Below are 17,177 nucleotides of genomic sequence, written 5' to 3' on the forward strand. Positions count from 1 at the left end.
TTTAGACAGCTAAAACAGAAAGCCTTCAGCCAGACTGTAATGAATTCATTAGAAATAAAAAATAATGTTTTCAGGCAGTTGTTTCTAGTACCTGTTCATCCCTACCCCTATACAAAGCCCTCTGCTTCCTCCTCTTCCTCCAGTTTTCCTGTCTTATCCTGTGTATTTTTAGCTGGTACAGGCAGTGAGATCCAGCCTCTACTTGAACTGGTCTCCATTAGGTGAGCTCACTGGGTTATGACATTTAAAGACAGCAAAAGCACAAAAAGTCATTTGAGAGGGTAAGTTAAGAATTAAGATGAGCTTTTGAAGATGTGGCAGCCCCCAGATCAGCCCACCCCGGTGAGTGTGGCTCGTAGTGGTTGCAGTGAAGAAGCGTTGATGTTCCTCCAGCCTCTCAAAGCGAGGAACTGGGCTGACACAGCGGGATCCTGCCGAGTCCTGCTTTTTTCCTGATCCTGGGAGCCCTTGATTAGAGCACAAAACATGGATAATGCGAGCCTTAGATTGTTTTCACATTTCTGCTTGAGCATGGTGTGCCCAAAGGAGATTGTGGATGTTTAGGAGTTCACTGGTAATCTTATTTTACCCATTTTTATTACTGATTGAAAAGTACAGAGTTGAGGGGAATTTTTTCTAGTCATGGTTTTGTTGGTGGAGAAATACAAGGAAAAGAAATCTCTTTTGACATGGGAAATGATGTTATATTTTCTTTAATAAAGAGTAAATTTTATTGTGCACCAAGCCAATTTATAAATGTGGTCTCTGTAACCAGCACTTTTAATTACAGGGGGGAATAATGGAATTAGTTCATTAATGCTGTGAAAAAGAACAGTGACCTACCTGCCAAATGGCAAGGTGGAAATAATTAATCTGGTCAATTAAAAAGAAACTGATAAATTAAAATGCAAAGCCTTCCACGTGGTGCATTAAATTAGAGCTGTAATTTCCAGAATGTTGTGTTTGTTGTCAGACTTGATCCCTTCTTTTCTTGCTTGCCTTGATTCTGTGTTTGGCAAGTCCTGTTAGTGAGCTCTTTTGTGTTCTGTTCTAAATTCCTACACCCATGCGTATTTTGCAAAAGAGAGCCTGCAAGATCAAGCTCTTTGTGATATCCAGCTGATGAAATGCACATGCCTTGTTTTTTATTGTCATATTACAAACCTCCATATTCCCTTCACTTCGCCTTGCTTTGCTTGTTTTCCCACTGTTAAATGTCACTTGCCTTTCCCTGGGCTTTAAATGACCAGGGAGTTGGTTCAGGCAGGGGGCTGAATTGCTGGGGTCACCTCAATCAATTTAGGACCTTAAAAATCCGATCCACGTGGAAACTACTGGGCTGATGGAGCTGAACCCTAAAGTATCCAGCATATTTGCTCCACAGAACTGGAAGTAGTAAAACAGTTTCTTTTCTATAAATATCAGTAACTCCTCTTGACATTTACAAGTACATAGTATTTTTTTTTACACACTGCATGATCTCAAAAGTGCTTAACAGATCAGTGAACTGTGTATCTGCTCAGCATTTGTAACTACAAAGCCATTATGTGCCCTGCACCATCCCTCACAAAAGCCCAGGACATTTGCATTAGCTCCTGTCCATCTCAAGGCCATAAATTGCAATAAGAAATATGGGCTACTTACTGAATGGTTGACCAGTGCTCTGATGCAGCCTACAGGAAAATATGAACGTTATTGTTTACTTTAACTAGGGCATATATCATACAGAGCCAATGACTTCTCGTTTGTTAAGATGAGAGTCGCTCTCCTCAGAAATACATTGGGGCATGTCCCATTGCTAGGGAAAAACCACACTGAAACCCAAAAGCTAGGCAGAGGATGATCTGCAAGTTTTATATTTGAAGTGTTAGAACTGGCAAGCATTAAAAATACAGGGGGAGAGCCAAGTCAGATGTTTCTGTGATGTGGTAAAAATAAGCAGTGCGTGTTATAGCCTCTTCAGAAGGTGTGGGTTTGCCTTGTGAGAGGGAACACTACTAGATGGAATAAACAGCTGTGGCCAGAAATCAAATTCCTGGCAGTTCAGCAGCTCTGGTCCTCCTTTTCCAAAACTACAAATCACCAGGGGGATTTCCCTCAGCCCGGCTCCTGCCAGCAGCTCTGCAAAATCACCAGACAGCCCTCACCACATGGTTTTAACTCCTGAACACTCATATGTGTCAATTAGATTTCCTCACTAAACCCTTAAGACATCATGATTCAGAGCTGAATTATACACTCTGCACCCATTTTTCTTATCTATACCAGCATATCATTGTCTGTGTCCCGCTGGGAATTTCCTGCTGGAGAGAAGAGACACAAGAAGCTTCTATCAGTGACCAAGTACAGGGTAAGGCAAGGGATAATGAATTTATTTGCTGGAAATGAACACAGAAAATGTAAAATCTACCTTGAGGTATGAAAGTTACAAAACTCTTTTAAAATCATGAGGTTTCTTAGCAACTCTGTCAGCTTCTGCTGTAATGGCCCTATAAAAACTGAGGTGGGTGTCCATTGCTGCATGATGAAGGCTATCCCAGTTAATAAAAAAAACCCAAAAAAACCCAAACCTCCAAAGCAATTAAAAGGTTGCTGAGACCAGATATGTATGGGGGCTGTCCTTACATGACAAGTTGTACAAGCATTGCGAAAGTCAAGGGAAACCCCAGCCACCCAGAGTGCCTGTACCTTCTCTGGACTTCGTCCTAGTGGCTTGCAAGGCTTGTTCTCCTCTCACCCCTGTGTCTTTCCACCAGCCCATGCCCAGGGAGTGTTGTGTCTCACATACAGTTCCATCTCAGATTCAGATGTACACCCAAGCTGTGTGATGAGACCATCTTATGCTTCCTGAGCATGTAAGGAACTGCTCTTGTGTGTCATGAGCTTGTGTGATAGAAACCACACTTCTCTTCATCCCTGTGCATTTTGCCTCAATGCTTTGCTGCCACAAAGTCGTGGTCATGGATTTGGTGAGACTGGCTCTAGCGTTGCACATAACAGCAGAGCAGGTGTGGGAATAAAGAAATCCCAATTTGTGTTTCATGACAGCACCTGTTTTCAAACTCACAGCTGAAGGATTGAAGAAGAGAGGGTTCAAGATGGACAATAAACTGAACTATTTAAAATGTCCTGTCAACAGCTCAGTAAGCTCAGCATTCCATCGGCAAGGCCCAAAGCAGGAGGTGAGGGGCTGCTCTGCAGGCATCAGGACGCTGCTGCCTGGCCCCAGGAGCCGCAGCCTGGCCAGCTCCTTGCTCTGCACAGGGGTGAGCAACCTTGCACTTGCAGCCACGCAGCCCCAGCGCAGGTGTGCGCTTTGAGGCGCTGTCTCAGCATGCCGTGTCCTAAGGCACAGATTCCCACAGGTATTTGGGAACCTCCTGCTGAAACGGTGAAGCTCAGGTGCCTAAATGCCATGCAGATCTTGGCCTGAGGGCTCTGTTGCTTCATCCACACAGTTGCTTCATCTCTGGCTAGTGAGCGAAATGGCAGAGAGGATGTGATGATCCTTAAAAGCCGCTTCTGTCGTCAGAACCCAGTCTTGATGCCTGCATGGTTCAGGTCCCACTTCTCTATCCCGGGGGGAGGGATAGCTGCTCATTGCACTGGGGGGGCCATTTTTCTACTCAGGGCACCCCTGTGTGTGTCCCTGCCCTGGGTGATCCCTTCTGGGGGACAAAGGAGTAGAGGGAAGTACACATGCACCAGTGGCTGAGCTGCCACAGTGTGGCAACTGTGTGATCCAAACCTGAGCTGGCATTCCCTGCTTATGAAAATTTGTATTTTTCCAACAGGCTGTGCCTCCTCATGTTATCCATATTTGAGTCTTCCTCCTTTGCTCTTTGTGCCCTGTTGCACCCTTGCTGTACTTGTCCTCATTTCAAAACCCACACATGCACCTCTGAGCAAGCTTCCAGGCTGTGGCATGTTTTATGTGTGTTTATTAGCTCCAAGGCTGCACGGGGATTACATGATGTCTAGATTTCCTTGCAGTCAAACTTAATATCCTGAGAAATGGGAAAATTTACTGAAATCCTGCAGCACTGGCCAGGGTGTCGGAGGGTCCACCCTGCTGTTTCCATGCCTATGTTGTTGCCATGGATGTGCAGAATTATCTGGCTTGAATTTTCTTTTTTTTTTTTTTCTTTTTTTTTTTTTTTTTTTTTTTTTTGTGCAGGAAGCAGAGAGGAGTGATGTGGTTTTTTGTGTGTCAGGGTGGGACAAGTGCACTTTAGGTAATTTTGCCACTGCCCAATTTAAATTAATGCGAAGTCGTGATGGGAACTCAAAATGTGTAAATCAGAAACCTACAGGGGAAAAAATGATGGTGAAAACATGCTGCATGAAAAAGGTATTCAGCCTTCTGAGTACTATGGGAAAACAAACAGGAATAGCTGTAAGCAATAATCAGAAGGATATGAAATGTATGCTGGTACTTAGCTAGTATAAATATTCATTGCTTCAGGGGAGCCAGGCAAGCCAGCATCAGCTGAGGATATTAGCTACGTGTCATGGACGGAAATATTTCTGTGAAAAAGAAAGGGGGTGGCTGTTTGCAACTGCATTTGCAGGCAGAGCCAAAACTCAGTCCCTTGGAGGCACAGAAGTGCACCCTGGCTCCCCTGCAGCCCTTAAAGACTTTATTCCATCCCAGTGCCCTTGCGGCCGTCAGTGCTTCTGCTTGGCTGTTCCCAGTCTGGGATTCATTTCAATGGGAAAAATGGAAGAGTGCTTCTCCCTGGGAGCTTTGCTGCATACACAGGATGCTGGGAGAGGGAAGGTGCTGGAGGGTCCGTGCCAGAAGCACTGAGCTGCTCCCAAGGGCTGCTCACCACACGGTGTTATCCAGCTGCAGGGCTACTGACACACAGTGATAGCCTTGGAATCACCCTCCTGTGACATCCAGCCTCTGCTCTCTAATGACTGCGGGCAGGCTCTCGGGAGAAAATGCAGCAGCAAAGAGCCCTTGGGAGGCACAGCTGCCGGGCTTGCTCCCCAGGTTTAAAGTAAAACTACCTCTGAATAAAATCCAGCACGAATCCTCACTAAATGGAGATACGGTTATTGTTAGTGCTATAGTAGGGCCGAGGAAGGCTCCTCTTCAGAACTGCTTCAGATTGCAGGGATTCAGACACGCCAGGTGAAGAAAATGGCAGTCAGGAAAATGGGTAAATGAATCTGTCTTTGTTCAGTGTCAGGAAATTAATGCCAGCTTCTTAAAGCATGGGAAGTGACATTGGCTGCCAAATACAAACTGCTCTGGATTCCATGGGAATAATTATGACAGTGAAATATTTTCTTAACTTGACCTTTGGCCACATACTAAATGGAAAGAAGTAAATTTGGCACTGCAAATGCAAACTGAGCCAAATTAACTTATACCCATGGAGGATCTGGCCTTACAGACCCTGCTCCACAGGGCCAAATCCTGCTGTCACTTATGCTGGTGTAAATTTGACTCTGTTTTGCTGAACTGCATGGAATTACTGGGGCTTGCACTAGGTGAGTGTGAGCACAATTTAGCACTCGGTGAGGACCCTGCCTCGTGGAGGTCAGTGGTGTCCCGACTGAGCAAACTCCCAGCTCATGCAGGAGCTCTGTAAGGCAGAAAAGTAGGGGTGAGGGGCCCCCTGCGGGCGTGACAGAAATGTGGTCTGAGGTGGGAAGTCCTTACCAGAATTGCATCCCTGTTCGCAGACAACTTTCTGGGGATTAGTTCAGAGCCAGCAACCCCCTTCTAAGGGGTGAGCACACGTTTACTAACAGCTAAAATGAAATCTCAGTTTTTGTTGCTCTGCTTTGTACTCCTGGTTGTCTCCAATGTGTTCATTACCAGCCCAGTCATGCTCATTTGCCTCCTGCCTCTGGAACCTCGTAAGTTCAAATAAAGAAACGGTTATTGGCATTATTACATGTCTATTTGTATCAGCCCAGATTAAGACTCAATGGTTCTGGGTTCTAACAACAAACAAAATGACAATGTTAGCAAATGAGATGATGATCTGTTTTGCATTCTCATTCTGGGCTCATATCCACCAGTTTAATTCAAGATTTACTTTAGAAGAATAAAAAATGTGACAGCACTCTATTGGTACAACAGGACAAACAACCTGGACTCAACCCAGCTTATATTTTAGTCAGAAAAAGGAGAACATATCAGGCAGGAAAAATATTTTAGGAAAAGAAATATATCACAGCCCATTTTTGGTTTACATTTCTGCAGTAATTTCATGGCAGAAATATTAAGCAAGTGTTGTCACATAAGTTGCTTACCTCATCATCTAGAAGCAAGGCTAATTACTTAGGTTAAAACTCAGAATGAAAGCATTGGTTGTTTAGGTTTCTTGTGTAAATACGCATCTAATTGAAAAATGGAAATCAGAGAAAATAATTCTATAAAACACGGTACGGTCTTAAATTACAGGAGGTTAATACACATCCTCAGTGTTTTCAATTGCAAAAGATGGGAGGTTTCCATTTAATGTGTCTCCCTAGGGAGGAATTATCTGATCTCTAACATGAGAAAACACCAAAGCCAAGGCAAAGGCCTGCTATTACTCTATCACAGAAAAACATGTTTCTTTGAAATTTCATCAGCTAGAAAATCAGTGAGTAGGGTTTCAGATTTCATAGAGGAATTTTACTGGGGTTTTTTTTGGGCACAAATGATAAAAATGCTATAAATTCTATCTCAGACTCTGCAAGTGAAAGGTTTAAGAGATTATGTGAGTAAATCATTCATCCCTTCTGAATATCCTGCTGATAAAAGGGATCCCCTGATGTGATATATACTGTCAGGTTTGAATCTGAAGCAGAGAATTTCTTTCAAGTTCCCTTCAGGGAATCTGTACATTTTATGCTGAATATTAGGATCACCTCTCCAGGCATGGAGAGGAAGCTAGAATGAGACCCTAAAGCCATAGAGAAATTATCAGAAAGAGATAAACTGGTTTCCTTTTTTTTATTAAATTCTGCTATAACCAGCTTTATAACCCAGCAAGTCACAAAAATTTCACAGTACATTACACATGCTCGCTGGCAGGCATTTCCCAAGATCAGGGAGGCGTCTCTCCGCGTTCAGCCCTGGATTGAGCACAAAGGCCGAGGGCAGGGCTCCCGCATCTCCCTTCCCAGAGACGCCATCCCGCTCCGACAGCTTTGTATTTTGTTGGCCGTTTCACTGCTACCGAGTTTTGTGACCAGCATTTCATGCCTTCCGAAGCCCTGATACATTCTAGCGCAGGCTGAGAGGCAGAAAAGAAGGCGGCCCCGGTGCTGCCGGGTAAAGCTGCGGCTGCTCCCCATCCCTAAAGGGAGGGTGATTCTTGCCTTGCGCACAATTGCGAGCGCTCGGCAGAGGCGGGGGGGGCGGTGCTGCCGGGCGTGAACAAACGCTCCCCGCGGTGCCAGCGGCACCAGCCCGGGGCGCTCTGGTGCGCTCAGGGGTGCAGGGCACTGAACGAACACCTGCCTAGAGGTCAGACTGCGCTACTTAGGGGCAGGTTCCTCTCCAGTGTGCAGTCCCTGTAAGGTGCGAGAGGGGAGCAGGAGGCTGCGGTGGTGCATGGCAATGCCTGAATCCCTGGGCTGAAGACGCCGGCACCCAAAATTGCTGTCCTCCTGCTGATGCTGAGAGGCAGCACAAGCGCCTTTCTGCTGGGCCGTGCATGTCCTTGCTCCTCCTAAACGCGGAGAAAGGGCAGTAGGGATTTCCTGGAGAGCCGAGGGCAGGCCAGCGCCGGGCCCGAGGGAGCAGGGATACTGCCTTTCACCGCTCGCTTGGGACATTCCTTGTCTCCAGCCATGCGACGCAGGGAGCTCTACCGTGGGCTGGGAAGCGCGGGGTTCCGCTCCCCTTCATGTCGGGAGCGGCGCTGCGCCGGCGGCACGGCCCGTTCCGGCTCCCGGCCCATTCCCATTCCCGTTCCCATTCCCATTCCCGTTCCCGTTCCCATCCCCGTCCCCGTCCCCGATGCCGGCCCGCGGGTCCCGGCCCAGCCCGGCGCAGCAGCGCCCTCTGCGGCACGGCGCGGCCCCGCCGCAAGGGTCACCCGGGCCGCGGCTCCCGCCGAGCCGGGACCCGGTTCCTGGTGCTTCCTGGGGGAAATGCCGTGCCTCCGCACCTGCGGCAGCGGCGCGGGGCTGTCGGGATGCTGGCTGCGCCTTTGCTGCCGGGTCGGCCATCAGAGTGTGGCGCTCGACGCTGTGAAAACGCCATGTGCCTTGAGCTGCTCAGCAGGGGAAGAGCAAAGGATTTATGTGCGCTCTGAATGCCCCGTCCCTCAGCGCTGATGGTGCTTCTCCATCTCCTCCTGCTCCGCGTGGGAGCCGCGGTGATAAATACCATTGACAGAGCAAGAAAATCCGACACGCCGTGTCGAGCTCTCTCGTTCCTGCTTGCCGGCGGTGTGAGCGGCCGTGAATCAGCGGAGGGGCACACAAAGAGCTCTGTGAGGCACCCGAGAAGAGCAGCTCAGAAAAATCCGAGCTGTGCTAATTTTAATTTGGAAAACGGCTGTTAGTAAACAGTTCAACCCAACGGGATCTGAGTGTTAGCCAACTCCCTCTGCCCTCTCCCACGGGAAAGAGAGCTATAAAATAAAACCGACTCATAAAAAGCTGTTCGTCAGCCTGTTCCCTGCTCGTGACACGGGCTGGAAAGGGTCCTAGGGTCAGAGTTGGGGGAAAGGAGAAGGTAAGCAGCAAGAAAGGCTGATGAAATTCAGGGAAGCAAATGACTGTACACAGCAGAGGACAAAAAAGCCATGAGAGGCTCAGAGCGTTCAGAGCCAGTGCATACATTCACCCCGGGGAGTTTAAAAGTTTGTGACGCCGAGTGATGATTCCCATGTTCCAGAGAAAACGTGGCAATTGTGTTTTCGATTTCCCTTTCCGAGCCGTTGCTGGTAGGGTGGCTGCGGACACACAGCATCCCGGGGCTGGGGCTGCGCTGCGGGCTAATCTAGGCGAGCTGCTCGGAAGCACTCAGCCCTGGGCTTGCTCAGAGCCGCGGCGCCTCCGTGCCTGGGGCAGAGGCTGTGCCTGGCCAGGTCCGGGTGAAGGATCAGAATCCCCCGCCAACTTCTGCTTCTCGTTGAGCAACAGTGATGTTTTCTTAATGTGCGGCAACTGTGCCATGGGAAACATGGGGTTAGCTGATTTCTAAGCAGCATTTTAAGTGGGTAGAAACAAGAGGTTTTGTCCTTGAATGAAACTGGGGTTGTAGTATTCCAGTACTTTCCAGAAGCTGTGCTTGGATGGCTTGAAATAGTAGTCTGTGAAAATGGGTATTTTTTAAGACGCCAATTTAAGACTCATTGAAGTAAATTTGAACTTTTTGATTGGTTTTCCTGGCCCGCAGTTTGGAATATAAACTACAGTGAATTTAGGGGAAGATCTTCAAAAATAGAAATATTCTGGACTGTTTGGTTTCGTTTGGTTTGGCAAGGCTTGCTCTAAGGCTTTATTAGTTTAAATTCAGGCAAGATCTAGGAAAATTATGCTAATCATAAGGTTCTTAGGAAAATGAGTCCAAATGTCTCAATTTCTTTACTTAATGGAAAAGCAATAACCAAAAAAAAAAAAAAAAAATAGAGCCTGAAAAGTTTGTCAGTAGTTAATGCCTCTTTTACTTCATTTAGAAACTGGACAGGTTGTCCAAATGAGGTGCAAAACCACTTCCTTTAAAAACATCAAGAGATGGGCATTGTCCTGGCCATACCTACTCCTTAAGAAGACAGCAGGTTTTAGCAGTGTCCCAAAATATAGAGATATTTCATTTACTGAAAGGTTAAAGAGAAATAAAGGAAGAGAAGCCTGAGGGAGAGGAAGGGATGGATCTTTCAGTGATTCTCTTTCAGCCCACACAGCCACATTATCACATCAGTGTTCCAAATCTGAATTTTTCAGTGTTAGACTCTTCTGCATTTGTTGGAAGCTAAAGCCAATATACATTTGTGAAAGCTTTGAACTCAGGCTTCTAAAATAGGATATTGTCAGTAAGATATTATGGAATGGGATGTCAAAACCCGCTTTTATTCTTCTATTTACTAATTTTACTTGTATTTACTAATATACTTTTATTCTTGTATGTAACTTCACTATTTTTAGAGAAATAACATTCCTTGTTCTGCTAAAATTGCTTACCCAGTAGAAGCATGCGCAACCTTCCCAAGGAAAACGGTCGTCATGTTCCTCCCAGCCCTGTACAGGAAGACTCTGCTGTCTCACCTTTTGTCTCTGTCTTACCACAAAGTCAGCCACCCCTTGATTACAGAAATTTTTGGATCAGCTCTGACTGTGGAGCTGATCACAAGGGTCCCTGGCATTCAGTACCTGTGTTGTGCTAATGGTGTCAGCAGACATTAGATGGAGATTTGAGCACCAAGGGGATCCAAGGTGGAGCATGAAGCAATTTGTATCTCAGGCCCTCTGTGTCTCTCCTGCTCCTGCCAGTGCAGGTAGGCTGCTGTCAGAACATTGGTCTGAGACCTTTGCTTGTGCAATGTGTGCTGTGATTACTGCTAAGGTGATTGTAACAAAAAGACAAGTGTCCACTGCAGTACAACACAGTTTGTCACCTGCAACATGGGTGTCAAGCCCTTGCAAGTTTTGAGGACAAGAAGATTTCACAAGATGACCTGAGGACAAGATGCAAAAGAGGCTATTAGTGCAAATGAAATCCTGATAGGGTGGTTATGTACATGGGAAGCATCTTGTGCCGCTCACCTTTCAGACACTTATGCTGCAACAGAGGGCTTCTTTCCCCTTGCTCCCAATAATAATAAAAAAACCCCAAACCAACAGAGGCTCTTACTTAGGAATATGAGCTTATCTGCAGCTGTTTGCCCATTGCAGGCCCTGTAAATATGGTCAGAGGTTTCTGGGAAGTGTTTTTGATATTTTTTTGGAACAAAAGAACTCTGCTGGCTTGGGGCAATAATTTAGGCAGATTTTACTATATGTATAGGAAGCATAAACTGTTACTTGCTATCTTCCTTCCTCTGTAAATAAAAATGTACGTGCTTTCCTTTAAAAATGTATTTTGTGTGTAAGTCACATAGTGATAACATTAAATGTGGTATAAAGATGGTAATAAAAGTGGTTGTAACATTTATATATTTTTCATGACCAAAGTGCTCTGCAGTGGGGGATGCTATAAACGTGTGCTTGCCACTGGAGGAAGCAACAAAAGATGTCAGCCATATGAGCGCAGGCCCCAGTTCTTCTGGGCACAGAGACAGAGCGTGTGTGCAGGCAGCTCTCCAGGACAAAATGAGGATGAGGGCATCTGCCCCAGCATATCACTGCCATGGGAAGGCTGGGTGCTATTGCTGAGGAAGAGGCCATGGTGGACAGGGTGGAAAATGTTGCTGGAATGGAGAGGAGACTCCATGCAGAAGCATCTCTTGATGCAGCAGAGGAGGAAGTGCCTGTCCCAGGCCTCCTCCTCCTCTTGTGTCTCAGCTCTGCCACTTCTCCCTCTTCTTTCTGCAGCAGAGGCCTGTCCACTTTGAGGTCCTTGTGTTCAGCATCACCCAACCTGCTCAGAAGCCCTGGGTTGTCTGTGGGCACAGCATACTCCCTGAAGAAAAGCACATAAAAACAGCAGGAAAAAGGAAGAACAGGAAAAATGCTGCTCTTGGCACTTCTGTTATGATGTAACAGGATGAAGCAAATTCCAGGCATGCCGACTGCCCTCTAGCTGTATCTTCTGAAACAGCCGTAGCTTGCAGAACTACAGAGCCTTTTTTGGGGACATGTTTCCATTGGGAGCATGGCCCATCTCCCCCCCCAGCCTGCGGCCCAGGAGCCGGTGCCAGTGTGTGCCAGAGCTGCCTCCGCCTATTGGCAGTGCAGCCGTGTGGGCACGGGAGGCAAGGAAGCGATGAAGCACTTGGGGTGCAAATCCTGGCAGCAGTGCCCTCATGAAAGCCACACTCTGGCTGTATGGAAAACCAGGAGCTATCAGTGTCTGAACTGCTCTCCATTAGAGGGCATTCAACATTTTCAGGGGCATGAATATGCAAAGAGAATTTTTTTTTAAATGTCCAGTGACTTTTACAGAAAACGCACAATGAATATTAAATAAAGGGCATTGCCTATTAGTGCACTTCAGACAATGGTATGTGGTGTGATTTTTTAAAAACTTTTTTTTAAAGGTCATGCTGTTTATGCTGCATAATATATAATACAATTGCACTGTAAATTAGAGACATGCTTTACAGCCTGCTGCTGTGCTTCATGGAAGTGAACAAAATTTGAAATCACAGGTCTCCTCCCCATGGGGAAACAGTTGTGGGAAATATTTAATATCACAATAATCAGGGGCTTAATGGCCTAGTGATGAGCTATGGAGGCCTCTCTAGGACACCTTGCTGCATATTCTGTCTGCTCTCTAGTCTCTCGAGAACATTTTTCCATTCTTAACACTGTTAAATTTGATTTTAATTTACTGTTATAGGACGTTTAGGGACGTTTAACTGTAGCATTACCTAACACACAGCATTTCCTTCAGTCGTACGTGATATGTTCAGCCCTGACAGGTTTCTCCCCCAGCAGACAAGAGTTGACTTCCTCTGTGTTGAAATGGCTGTAGGCCTGTGCAGTCCCTATACACATTAACTCTCTGGAAGGACTGATTATTCTATTCCTTTATAATAGCTTCAAAACTTTAAAAATGCTGTTCTCTTTCTTCTCAGGTAAACCACAGCATAGAAACTGAGGACATGCAGACTGATTCAAAAATTCCCTCAGGACAGCTCTTCAGGGAGCCAGTATCAAAGGTAAGCAAATGAGTTAAAGCCAAGGATATTTGATCCTTATTTTAAAAACTTCAACTCACACATTGCTTCAAAGGGCAGAATACACAAAAAGAAGAGCAGCCATGGAACAGAGAAGCAGACTGCATAAAAGCACTGGAAGGCATTTTGGTCACACTTCACTGTAGAACAGATATGTTTGGAAAGGGAAGGAAAGACTGTTGAGAAAATACCCAGACTGATGCCAGGGTGACAGAAATGCCAAGTAAAGGAATTAAGCAAATAAACAGGGGTTTGGAGAAGTGTTGAGAGGTGCAGGAAGAGTGTAACACACGGAGGAAACAGAAGCAGATTTCTTCCACCCAAGGGTACAGGTTGTAAGCCTGGCATGAAATGGAAGTTACAATGGTTTTTTCTTCATGAATATAATTTCACATTCACAGGTCTCTTACCAGAGACTGTTTTCAGAACAGTATTTGGATTGGAGGGGGCTGCACACAGAGGACTGAATTACTAAGTAAGCCCTTGCTACCAAAAAGGTTTTCAGGGCAACAGCTGCCACCCAGATGGTGTGGGCTCTGGGACTCTGAGGGGCAGCACTGAGCAGTGTCACTGAAGCCAGTTGTCATAACAAATTTTATTTCAAAGGTAGATCTAAACTGAAGTGTCATCCTAATAGAATCTTCCTGGAAGTCTTTATTCCTGGTCCCTGTATTAGTTATAGAATTTGCTAGAACACTCATGCATTATTAATGAGTTAGCCAAAGAAAATATTTGTTTATGGAACTGATTTTTTATTATAAAACCATTTTTTGTGTTTAAATATACTATTGATGTGATCTGCAACATATTAAAAATACCTTAGAAAAAGCAGAAGAAAGAAATGTTTCACACATGGACACAAATTAGAGAATTAAAACAACAGCTTCTTCAAATTCTATCCTAGAAGAGACAGATAACAAATTTTTTTTCAAATGTCAACCAATGAAAAGAAACTTGATCAAATTTTCAGAAGGATAAAGTATTACCTTATGGGTGAAAACTCTATGGTATTTCTATAATGATATTCTTGGTCAACACATCTTAAGTTGTATTTAACATCACTGGTTATTGAGAATGCTCTTAGTTATCTGATACAGCTTAATTTAATGAAAACATTCTATTTTCTACCGAACATTGTTAAAATACAGCAAAAAATCCTTAGAGATTTTTGTGAGGGTTAGCGTTACCTCACAAGCACAAGAAAAGAACTAAGTTCTCATTTCTGCTGTATGATAACATTTACTCAGCCCACCCAGTGATCTTATACATCAGTGCCCTCAAAAGCCTGGCTTCATAGGTGACTGTGTTTTTCCCACTGTGCATTCCACTCTCTTCCAGGGGGTGCTCAATGACAGCTGGGATGTTTCTTCCATACTGTTCACATTGCTTCAGAAACTGCAGGCACTCCTGAATCGCACTGTCACGCAGCATGATCATGTGCTTGGACATGTTCTCCAGCAAGGACAGGAAACACCGCTTAGCGTAATACCACGTGTCCGTGCTCAGCTTTTTGTTATACGGCTCCAGGCTTTTAATGATCCTTGAAATGCCGAAGTCGTAGTTTCCCTTCACACAGTAGAGGGTACCAATGACTAGATTGACAATGCAAAGATGGTAGGTGTTTTTATCAGGATGATCATAAGACAGCTGCTCTTCTGCCTTCTCAATCTTCCTCATTAGTTCCTCTGCATCCTCATTCTGGCTTGTCAGGATGTAGGAAACGCAGAGGTTTGCTAACACGATGGCACTGACATCGAGAATGTTGTCGTAGTGCTTTTTAACTATTGGCTCGTAGAAGCTAATAGCCTCTTTATACTTGTTCTCCTGCATGAAGAGCACATGAGCCACGTTGAGCTTCCACACCTCGTGTTCCTTGCAGAACTCCACTGATTTGTGGAAGATCTTTTCTACCACTGTGTAGTTCTTCATGTCCCAGTAAATCTTTGCCTGGGCCATCAAGACAGGTATATATTTATCCAGAGTCTCATCATATTCATTAATTGCCTTTTTTAGAGCTTCATCATCCCAATTTTGCCTAGCTTCCTGTACCTGTTTTGTGAGTTTTCTCAGCTGCTCAGTCATTGTCCCTGCGGAATCATCTAGCTTGTGGAAAGCCTCCTCAGGGGCAGTTTGACAAGTAATAACGGCATCCAAGAAGTTGTACAGATAAGGTGTGAGCAGCTTGTAGGTCAGATGGGCATTTTCTGCCAGCACATCAGCTGCCAGGTCATAGTATTGGTGCTTGCAATAGAGAAGTAGCAAGTTACCAAAAGTTTCTGGTGGACAGGGGTTCTGCAGGAGAAGAAACTGCAGCTTCCCAAACCCATCAGTGGGCTGGCTGTCCATGTTCATGAGTGCTTGGTTGTGCAGCGTGACCGGATCCAGCTCTTCCTCGGCCCTCGGTGGCATATCCGTGAGCGCTTCCTGCGCCGCTCGCACGTTGCGCAGCTGGTACTCAATAGCCGCCTTGAGGTTGAAGGCCTCCACCAGGGCCGTGCGGTGCAGGAGCAGCGTGTTGCCCACGCTGCGGACGTCGATGCCCTCGGTGGTCATGCCCACGTTGAGCTCTGGGTGCTGGTGGATGCCGCGCTTGATGATGTCGGATATGTACTTGAGGGCAGCGTGGTACTGCTTGGCCGCGTAGGAGCACAGCGCCATGTTGTAGGACAGCTCCGGGCAGTACCCCAACACTTGCATGGCGCTGGCAAACTTGGCGCTGGCCTCTTCGTGCCGGCCCTGCCGGTACAGCAGGCAGCCCAGGTTCACCTCGGCATCGGCCCGCTCCGACGGGTCCTCGGCCGCTCCGGAGCCGCCCTCAGCAGCGGCGGCGAGCTCCTCCTCCACCAGGCTCTGGGCCGCCGGGAGGTCGCCCTGGGCATAGTGGACAGCGGCCTGGAGGCGCAGGGCCCGGCGGTGGAAGGCGGGGGCGTCCAGCAGCGGGCTGGCGACGCGCAGGGCCTCGGCGAACAGCCCGGCCTTGTAGAGGGCCTGCGCGTGGCACAGGCGGTACGGGAGCAGCTGCGGGTGCAGCGCCACCAGCTGCTCGTAGCACTCGGCCGCCGCCGCGAACTCCTGCAGCTGGTAGTGGCAGTAGCCCAGCAGCGAGAGGCACGCCCGGGAGCGGCAGCTCTTCTGCAGCCCGCGGTTCAGCAGCGACACCGCCTCCGCGAAGCGCCCGCCGCCGATGAGCCCGTACACCACGGCTGTGTGCTGCCCCTCGGGCACCGGCGCGGCCTCCATGGCCGGCCCAGCCCTGCCTCGGCGGCGGCGGAAGCGGCGCCATCGCTGCCATGGCAACGGCGCCGCCGCGGCGGAAGTGCTGCCGTGCGGGCGGGCGCTGCGCCGGAAGCGGCGGCGCGGGCGGTGCCGTGGGGCGGGCGATGGCCGCGGCCGCCCTGCCCGGGCCTGACCGGCCGCCCTGCCGCCGGTGGGAGCCGGTGCCGGCAGCGGAGCCGCGTCCTCTGCGTTTGCCCGCCCTCTTCTGCTCCCCTCCCAGCGCCCGTGTCCCGAGCACTGACACCGCGGGATCGGTGCTGGTTCCGAGCTGGCGCAAGGAGCTGGAGCCTCCTGAAGTCGCTGCTTGGGCCAGAATGGTTCCCTCATTTCGGGATCTCGTGCAACCGGGAGGAATAAAGAGTAAAAAGCTCCTGTATATCTAAACGCTGTGTAATAGTTCCCTTAAGGAGTAAGTGGTGTAAAAGCACACTCTAAGCTAAACACGTAGCCCAAGTCAAGAAGCATGTAACCTCTCTTGGGCTCTGTCCACATGAAACATCCCCCTTACAGCCTGTTAAGATCCAAAGTTGGTTAAGACTGGCGGATGGCAGGAAGTATGTCTGTTGTGTGGCACAATCCGACAGCTTTCCTGCAGTTTTCAAAAGTAGAAAAAATTACTTCCAACTTTTCCTATTCAACAAGGTAATTGTGCTTTGGCAGGACTTTTTTCCCCCGATGGTATTTTTACTGACCCGCGATACTCTAGACTACAGACTCTGTAATTTCTGTGCATGTGAACAGCTCCCGTAGGGTTACCAGACAGATCTGGTTTCTGGTTGTCTCAGACTAATGCCAAGCATACCCAGTGAAGGAGTTTGGTTTGCCCCCAGGACTGAGTGCTGCAAGGCTGTGTATCAAAAATCGCATTTGGCCGCTCAGTCTCACATGTTTTCAGCATCTTCTATTTGTGTGATTCAGTAATCAATAGATACAGCTCTGGTCGATCCCAACAAGTTCAAAGAAAAGTAATAATAATAAAAAAAGAAAATCATAGTAAGCTATTAAAATGATTTATCTTTAAAAAGATAAAGACCAGTAAACCCAAGCTGCTAATTTCAAAAGCGTGCTTTGAAAGCTGAACCAGCATAGTTTGATATA

The 17,177-nt window shown here is 47.2% G+C and overlaps 1 protein-coding gene and 1 long non-coding RNA gene across 2 annotated transcripts in view; one reads left to right on the forward strand and one right to left on the reverse strand.

The window, feature by feature from the left end:
• Positions 1-17,177, forward strand: part of LOC119703307 — a 71,787-nt gene that overhangs the window by 17,433 nt on the left and 37,177 nt on the right. The window contains exon 2 of the long non-coding RNA XR_005257612.1: positions 12,702-12,785. This is a non-coding gene — a long non-coding RNA (uncharacterized LOC119703307). The remainder of the gene's footprint in view (positions 1-12,701; positions 12,786-17,177) is intronic.
• On the reverse strand, positions 13,539-16,113 carry LOC119703306 (tetratricopeptide repeat protein 30B-like). Its single transcript, XM_038142990.1, has one exon. The coding sequence runs from the start codon at positions 16,041-16,043 to the stop codon at positions 14,043-14,045; it is 2,001 nt and encodes a 666-aa protein (XP_037998918.1). The 5' UTR covers positions 16,044-16,113; the 3' UTR covers positions 13,539-14,042.

The sequence above is a fragment of the Motacilla alba genome, chromosome 7 (genome assembly GCF_015832195.1).
Source record: "Motacilla alba alba isolate MOTALB_02 chromosome 7, Motacilla_alba_V1.0_pri, whole genome shotgun sequence".
Taxonomy (NCBI): domain Eukaryota; kingdom Metazoa; phylum Chordata; class Aves; order Passeriformes; family Motacillidae; genus Motacilla; species Motacilla alba.